This window comes from Cinclus cinclus, chromosome 21 (genome assembly GCF_963662255.1).
Source record: "Cinclus cinclus chromosome 21, bCinCin1.1, whole genome shotgun sequence".
Lineage (NCBI taxonomy): Eukaryota > Metazoa > Chordata > Aves > Passeriformes > Cinclidae > Cinclus > Cinclus cinclus.
This window is the reverse complement of record NC_085066.1, coordinates 7,000,659-7,009,568: the sequence shown is the minus strand read 5'-3', so window position 1 is coordinate 7,009,568 and position 8,910 is coordinate 7,000,659. Positions and strand designations below refer to the sequence as shown.

The following is an 8,910-nucleotide window of genomic DNA, read 5'->3' as shown; positions in this document are numbered from 1 at the left end:
ACTGGCAAACTACAACAATTTGGGTAGACCAAGCTAAATATCCTAATCCACGGACAGCTAGAGAAAGGAAATGGATTTTTCTGTGTTCATGACACCGAACAACTCGTTGGGAAGGACTAGGGAGGAGGGAGAAGAGAAGGAATTTCCATTGAGAGTGCCAAAGATGCAATTAATGTCCTGTCACGGAGCATTTATACCTGATGAAATTCATTCCTGTGCTGAGAGCTGGCATAAAGTTACGTCTCCCTGAAGTTGCAGCTAACAGACAGAAGGAATGGATTTCATTTCAAGAGCGATGTTCCGGATTCCTGGACGAGACACTCAGCAGTGAATGAAGCACTGCGCAGTAGAGCCTCAGCAGCCTTGAAGTGAATTTTGCTGTGACCTAACAAAAACCACAGACTTGAAATTGTGATGATTCAGAAATTTTCAGCTCGCAACAGGGGTTCTTGCAAAATATTTGGGAACTGCAGGAAGTGTTTAATGGTCTCCCTATGTCAAGGAGAGGAATCCTGACCTTTTCTCTTCATGATTTTTTTTCCTCATAAGCAATAATTTTTTTTAGAAGGAGATAATTAAGCTTGACTGGCCTTTTTTTCTAAGGTTGCTTATAGACTAACAACTGGATAAATAGGATTGGTCCTTTATGTAGTGATTCATCCTCTTTGCTGTTGGAATTTGCTGAAGAATGGCTACAGGGACAGACCATGCTCCCTGTCACACGTGTGGCTCCCCACAAGTGTGTACAGTAAAGGAAACCAAGTGGAGAGGTTTATCTGCAGAGCAATACAATGGAGCAACAAAAGTCAGGAGAACCTTTTAAGGGTATGTGACTTTCCTAGCCAAGAGTCGAAGAGGTAGGATTTCAGTAGGACAAAAAAATTGAATAGACCAAGAACATGAATCAGAATACCAATGGCTAAAGCAGAGGTTTGGGACATTCCTAATCCTTATTTGGATGCAGAACCTATGAACGGGTGGTTTATAAATTGAAACTGATGTCATCTGAAGGAAGACTTCAGGTGAATCTTCCTTTCATTTCCTGCTAGCTTGAGGGACAAACTGACAGAGGGGCAAACAAAGGAGCTACATGCATTTCCTGAAATAAATAAGAGACGTCTCACAAAGTTTAACAGCATGCAATATAATAATTACTACATGCTTGTATCATAATTACTGTCAGAGATTTCTTTAAAAAGACACCAGGCTGTTCCAAATCATCTTGAAATACTACTCATAAGACTGTTTCTGCCAACTTGTAAATGATGGATATGCAAGAAATTAATTTGAGCATCACTGGAAAGGATAATTTTGTTTTGTGTGCTCCCAGTAATGTTTTCTCAAACAAGGATCTTACATTTGCTGCTGTATTTGTGTAACTAATTCTGTGGAAATCATTAGACACAGTCACACGCTTGCTGACACTGTCTTTTTTCATTCAAATTTCAGACAATACAATTTTCAGTTTGTGTAAATACTTATATTGCCCTTGAAAACCAAAGAGCAGTGCAAAATGATGTGAACTGGACTCCAAATAGACAGAAATGAGGTCAATGTCAGTAATTTAACCTTCATGGGAACTATACCTGATACATGAACCTTTTATATGCCACTTGCAAATAATTGCTAAAAACAGATTATTTCTTCCTCATGTTTGCTTATTCCACTACATCCTGTTCCTTAGGTACTAAGCTCTTAGATTTAAGCTGGTTTCCCTGAGAAGATTTGATATATCATAACACTGCTGTCCTTGAAGACTTCTCATAACCCTTTCCTTTTCCATGCCAATTGAGCTTAATTAGCAGCTTGTATCAGGAGCAGGATCTGTTCACACATTCATTGGCTCTACACACAGTAACTGGAAAAATTACCTCAAATTGCCTCCTCATTGCATGTATGTGTTTCCTAGGATGGAAACTCCTCTTTTCCACTCATCTCCACTCAGTAATTGTTCCTTTGGAGCAAGCTTGGTAAAGTACATCCGATGCTCAAACGGCAACATTTTCTGACAATGTGCTTTTCACCTGGCTTTTATCAGAGAATTCCAGACATAAGGTGGAATGTGAGATGGAATTTGAGGACGGCACGTCATATCTTAGGTCTCAGAAAAGCGGGAACAGTTTCTGAAAGCAGGTTCTCATTGCAGGAAACGGGATATTTGCTGGTTTATGATGCTGTGTCCCACTTCAAAAGCTAATATTCTCCCTTGCTGTGGCCACCTTAGTTCTGTGAATATTATGAGAGATAATGTGTGTCTGGTGACTCAGAAAAACCCCAGATAAATAAATAATAATAAAAAAAGGCAGTGCAGGGGATCTAAAAATAAAAATTAGGAAAGGTGGGAATTTGCTCACCACAGCTCACCTCAATTGCCAGGTCAGGTTTCAATTTCCAGTAAGTTTTCAGCAGAGTAGCTTGTGTAAATGTATCTGTGGGCACTCCTCATCCAGGGGAAATTTCCTTGAAAACAGACACCTGACATCACAACTACGTGTTTTCCTGGAACCGAGCACAGTCTGGATCAGTGCTCTGCCTACTGAGTCTTCACCCCAAGAGTGGTATTACTGCTTGCATGTCAGTAAAGGGAACACACTGGGCTTGCAGGAAGTGGAACCAGAGCGTGGTGCTCAACATGCTGAAGAACTCTTATGGAGAGTTGTGGATATCCACCTTAAAGATGCCTGGAAACACTGTAGGCTACTTCACACCCAGGTTTGTCTGAAGAATTGAGCTTACACATCAGGAACTGCAGCAGACTTTTTAGAGTAACAGTCCCTTTGCCAAGACTAAATATGTGTGAGAAGCATGAAAATGGTTATCAACACAACCTTCCTTAATAATCTGAATTTGGGTGCTGGTCCAGGCACTGTACCAGAATGGGGCATGCACTGGGCTTTGTTCACTGGCAGCCTGCGAGCCACACTTACTGCGCACACTCTCTGCTTGGCAGTATTCCTTCAAACTAGGGAAAAGAAACACCCCCAGAGCAGCAGACTCACCCATGGGAAGAAGACGGACAGAGGAGGTTGACAAAATTTGTGTACAGCAGGGTTACATTAGGGGACCACGCTGAAGAACCTTTCTACTTAGTAAAGGTTCAACACCTAGCATTTCTTTTTTTCACCTTTCTTTTGTTCTCAGAGTTGATTTTGGACAGCAAGAAATAAAGTCAAAGAAAGAGGGTATTAAATTTATTTTGAATGGAATGCAATGACACCGATTTTTCCAAGTGAGGTGTGAAAGCTTTTTACCTGGAGTTACCAGCAGCAGATAAAACATCACTCAGGGTTTCTATTTCCAGCCCGTATGTTACACCTCACCTTCTCCCCCGTGCAGAAGATTACTCCTCCTGAACGCAGCAGTATCCGCTTACAGCCAGCGCTGCTCCAAGAGGAATAAAAGAAAAGTTTGCCTCTCTCTTCAAAAAAAGCCATTTTGTTCAGCCAGATGTTCTACAAAATGGCACGGCCGCCGTGCTTGAGGGGGGCCGGGCCTCCCACCCCGGCGGGGCTCGGCGGGGCGGTGGCGGCCCCCGCCCGGCCCCCGGCGGTGCCGAGGCCAATGGGCGCTGGGGCGGCGGCGGCCGCCTCCTCCCGCCCAGCCCGCGCTATATAGCGCCCGGGCAGCGGCGCCGTGCCGTCCGTCGGGCTGTCCGTGCCGAGCCCAGCCGAGCCGAGCCCAGCCCAGCCGTGCCAGGATGCCGGGCCGCACCGTGTGGCGGCTGGCGCTGCTCGCCCTCTGCCTGGGGGCCGCGGCGGCGGGGGGACAGCGCCGCGGAGCCGGCGGCAAGAGCCGGCGGCAGGCGCAGACACAAACCACCTCGCTGCCGCAGGGCACCGCCGCGCAGGGAAAGCGTGAGTACCGCCCGCGGGCAGGGCACGGTGCGGGGCAGGGCTGGGCACGGCAGCGCCCGTGGCCCCGGGGGGCTTTGTCTGACCCCCGCTCTCGCCCTTAAGCCGCCCCTCGGCTCGGCGGAGCCGCGCACGTGTGCGCCCCGCGCTCCTTCCCTCCCGGCGGCTGCCCTCCGTAACGCCGAACTTTGCGTTCTCTTCCCCTTCTGCATCCCCATTCCTCCTCTCCCTCCAGAGACCTGCTATGACAATGGACGGTACTATCAGATAAACCAGCAGTGGGAGCGCACTTACCTGGGAAACACTCTGGTCTGTACCTGCTACGGCGGGAGCCGAGGGTTCAACTGCGAGAGCAAGCCCGAACGTAAGTTGGTGGCCCCTTTTGTCTGCGTCGAGACCCCAGCGCGGCTTTTGGTGCCGAGTAAGCCAAGCATTGTACGAGTTAGGGCTGTCAGCCCAGGTTTTCCGCTGAAGTTTGGTGCTTAGGGTCAGTAATGGGATCTACACTCAATTACACTGAAGATCTGGCTGGGATTTTAAGAAATGCTTTTCATTAGTGATGGGCCTGCCACCAGAACCCTGAGCCAAACATCACTCATCTCTCTGGAGGATTGGACCTAAACATTAATTTTGGAGCCAACCTCTTCTTTATAATGAACTGAACTGACTCCTGGACTCACACGGGGAAGTTCAAATCTGGAGTCACTTTGCAGCTCTGGCTCTGCTCTGTTTGATTGCTTCACCCCAACTTTTCATAGCTGTGCAGTGTCGTCAGCTTGTTTAAAAATATTTCAACTTACAACTTTCCACAGCCTCCTGGCTGTGCTGTGAGCTTTCTATAATTGAGTGTAAAATGAGATTGTTTAGTCTGTGCAGAAAAAGTTTAGGGAACAGAAAGAAGTTTAAATGCGAGGTCTTCTGGAGGATGCACCTCTCCAGGATTTGGTGTAATTCAATTTATCAGATGCAATTTATCTGTATTTATTGTTCTGAAGCCGCTGGTTTGCCATAATTCCTTTATGTTGCTCTGGAGATACAGGAGATGAACAACTGGTTCCTGGCTGACAGTGCTCGTGTAGGACAGATGTGAGCATCTCAGCCATCTGTTCTGCAAGGTTTGTGTGCTGCCTGCCTCACAGCTGCAGTATTTTAAGGAGTACTGAGTCCTCTTACTTCATGCAAGGGGGTTCAGTCAAGCTTTGAAGTATAACAGGAAGTTTTCCTTGTGACACAATGAACTTTTTATCTGCCCACTAGTGAAGAAAGTTGTTCTGCTTCATGTCTTGAATCTGGTGGCAGCACTGATATTCTGTAATCACTTATCTATGCATGAACAATACACAAGTAGTGAGCTTTGCTGTTGACTTTGGTGGGACTGCTGCAGAATTTGGGATTAATCTGCTCAATTTTTGCTAAGTCAGAGTCAGGAGGATTAGCATGACAAAGTGCACAGTTTCCAGGGGTTGTTTGCTTCCTTCTTTCTTCTCTGCTGTTGTCTTCAAACAGCTGGGATTGATGCTTTCAGGCATGCCTGCCATGTGCAACTTTCCCTGAGGGAGGGAAGAGGAGGTTCTTGAGGTTCTTGAGCATCATGGAGGCCTTGAGGGGGCAAATTTCACCCAACTTCCTCTGCTGTTTTGTCCCATGAGGAAAGAGGAGACTGACAGGCATTTTTCCCTAGGAAAAACGGAGTATCTGTGTGAGGAGGCAAGGAATGTGTTTCTGTTGACTGAACGCGTTACTGGTGTGGTTACATGAAGCTGATTATTTAATTTTTATTTTTTTCTCCCTCGTAGCTGAAGAGACCTGCTTTGACAAATACACTGGATCCACTTACCGAGTTGGGGAGACCTATGAGCGCCCCAAAGACTCCATGATCTGGGACTGTACTTGCATTGGGGCTGGACGCGGGAGAATCAGCTGCACCATTGCCAGTATGTAACTAAGAGCCTATTCCTAGAGCTATTGTTCCTTAGTGTCATATTTTCCAGGGTAATTTACACAGCATTCCCAGTGCCTGTTAGTTACAGTTGCATGGGGTTTAACCAAAGCTCACTAAAGCTTTGAAATTAAAAGTCCTTGCCTGTGTACGTACACTTGCACAACCAAACTCCTCTTTTATTTAAGAGGTCATGTGCTACATGAGAAAGCGTAGGCTAGAAATTACTGTTAGTGCCCAGCCGTGCAGGCTAGTAGTTTATTATGTAACAAGAGTGTGTTGCATCTTCAAAGGTGCAATTATAAAAGTAGTTTTTTGACTGGGAAGATGTCTGCTCTGCAGCTGGTGGGTCAAAATAACACCAACAGCATTTATAGGACTAATGAGAATAAGTGATAATAAATGAATGCCTCCTGAGAGCCAATTCTTCATCCTCCAAAAATATCATTGCACACTTGTCTGTGAGGGAACTGGCATTTGATATCCAGACAGCAGCTTAACATGTTTCTGCAACTTCTTTTTCACTCACCTGACCCATACTTTGCTCTTGCTCTTCCCACGGTCCTTTCTCCCCAACTCCCCTTTCACGTCTCTGTCTGGAAATCCTTTCCTCATTGAGTCACTGAATTGTTCACAATTTCCCTTCAGTTCATAATTGGACTTTCTGTGACTACAGAGGAAGACTGCTGTGTGTCAGGATTTTTAGACTGAGATTTCAAAGTCTCTGAGGTACCTTTTGAGAAAAGTCTTGCTGTTAAAAGTATCCAGTTTCTTGTTGAAGACACATGCAGATCCTAATGGTGTTGCCACAGAGGACTCGGAAACCAGCCATCATTGTAGCATGGGAAAAAAATAATGCATTAAATCTAGCAAGTATAGCTGGAGCCCTTGTGAATTTAATGGCATTTTATTGGGCAGGGATGATAAGTGTTGTAAGAAAGTCAGTAAGGAAATTGCGAATGTAAGAGCAGCCTTGTTTCCTCATCATCAGCCTGGTTTAGAGCTCACTGGAGAGTCTCACTGACTGCAACTGGCTTTGAATCAATCTTCAGAGCTCTGAGATTCCCTGCTTTCATAAATGAGCCCACAAAACATTTTACTGGCTCTTAATAAATGGTGGGATGTGGGTGATTTTTCTTTTTTTTTTTTTCTTGGATTTTTTCCAAAGAAACAAACCCTGTGTTTGCAAGCTGCCCTGCACCATGCTACCCTCCCTCAGCCTGGGCTGTGGGCTCAGAGCTGTGGGGCACTGATGGACTGGAATCTGCCTTTCCAGGGCAGGCTTTCCAAACCCCAAAAGATGTCTGATTTCCCACTGGGCTGTCACACCAAGCACCTCCTTATTCTCCACGTGCTGTCCTGGCCACCGTGTCCCTTGTGAACGGCCACAGGGAAGCCCAAACAAGATGGAGGCGAACCCTCTCTCACCAGCCCTCAGCCTGAGAGCAGGGTCTGAGGGAGAAACAGCTCCTCATCACTCCCTGGCATTCCCTTCTCACCAGCCAGGCTTTGGCTGTGGTTTGGAGCATGGAGAAGTTAGCTGAGGGAAGAGGACAGGGCCTTGGAAGTACAGTAAATGGCGAGTGGCAACAGAAAAGGGCGGGTGCCAGTGCGAAACTTCGAGCGCCACTTTACAGGCTGATGTCCCCCCCTCATTCTCAATGCTGCTCCTTACCCCAGCTGACCCCGTTTGCCCCTGCCCAGAAGGCCCTTACCTTGTTTCCCCCATGCTGTCCCTGGTGTGTCCCTCACCTCTGCTCCCCTGTCTCTCACCCCAGACCGCTGCCATGAGGGCGGCCAGTCCTACAAGATCGGCGATACTTGGCGCCGGCCCCATGAAACGGGCGGGTACATGCTGGAGTGTGTGTGCCTGGGCAACGGGAAGGGCGAGTGGACCTGCAAGCCTGTGGGTAAGTGGCTGCTCCTTCCTTCTCCCTCAGCACACTCAGGGCGTGTGGGCCCATTCTCCTTGTCTTCCCTGAGGTGTGGGGACACCTTGGGTGGGCTCTGATCCGCTTTCCCCTCACAGCTGAGCGATGCTACGACAACACAGCCGGCACATCCTATGTGGTGGGAGAGACATGGGAGAAGCCCTACCAGGGCTGGATGATGGTGGACTGCACCTGCCTCGGTGAGGGCAGCGGCCGCATCACCTGCACCTCCAGAAGTAAGTGCCAGCCTGGCAGCTGCTGGCTGCTCTACTTTATCTATCTTACTTTTTTTTTTGTCGTTGTTCATTTTTTCATCCTGCACGGGACAGGAAAGTTATTCCTTCGTCTGCCCCGTGTAATGAACAGTAGTTTGAGAGGGATGGCCATCCCCTGAGAAATGGCGGGAGGGAAAGAGGAGAGAGAGGCCTGTGTGGTGCCCCAGTCACCGTCTGGGAACACTACCCAGAGCTGGTCATAATCACATGGATTATTTGGGGATGTAATCTCATGGACTGAGAAAGGTTTAAGGAATCTCTCTGTCAGCCAGGAGTCTCCCAGGAAGTCAGGGAAATTGCTTGGCCCATGAAATGGCAGAGTGTTTAGCCTAGAATGTCCATTTCTGTGCTTTCAAGGAGCCTTCTGAGGGACAATCGAGTGGTTTTTAAGTTAAATAACCTTTCCAACAGCAGGATCTGCAAGATTAAAGTATTTTCTTACTTCTTTCTCTCTATTACTGTTTAATTTGTGTTAGCTAAACCAGGGTTTGTTTTGCCTGCTCTACCATCTCACCTATCACTTTTCCCACTCCAGCCACACGGGTGAACTTTTAAAAAAGGTTTTGCCTCATTGAGGGACATTACCGTAAATTCTCCATTTTATTTGTATTTGCAGAGCAAACAGGACTTTTAGAACCCAAAATCTTGCTTGTTTATTGACCTTCTGTTGCAGTCCTGTTAGCTCCACCTCAGCGCTTACTTCTGTCTCAGGTTTACATCAGTTGCCTCAAGAAAATTTAACTTTGTACCTTATGCCTTGGTTATGCAAGGTTTAAGAAACTCTTCTGAGGCCTTTCAATTGCCTCATATTCAGTTGCCTTGGGGCATACAAATAATGGATTTTTGCTGATATAAGTAGCAGACCTGTAAAGAATAAGACACTAAGGAGGGTTGAGATTAAAATGGAAGCTCTG

At 46.9% G+C, this 8,910-nt stretch overlaps 1 protein-coding gene across 1 annotated transcript in view; it reads left to right on the top strand.

The window, feature by feature from the left end:
* Positions 1-3,697: 3,697 nt before the first annotated feature.
* The window catches only part of FN1 (fibronectin 1), a 51,194-nt gene continuing 45,981 nt past the window's right edge, over positions 3,698-8,910 (top strand). Inside the window, exons 1-5 of the mRNA XM_062506774.1 lie at positions 3,698-3,854; positions 4,087-4,215; positions 5,648-5,785; positions 7,569-7,700; positions 7,820-7,957. Of these exons, the coding sequence (XP_062362758.1) occupies positions 3,698-3,854; positions 4,087-4,215; positions 5,648-5,785; positions 7,569-7,700; positions 7,820-7,957 (694 nt within the window). The remainder of the gene's footprint in view (positions 3,855-4,086; positions 4,216-5,647; positions 5,786-7,568; positions 7,701-7,819; positions 7,958-8,910) is intronic.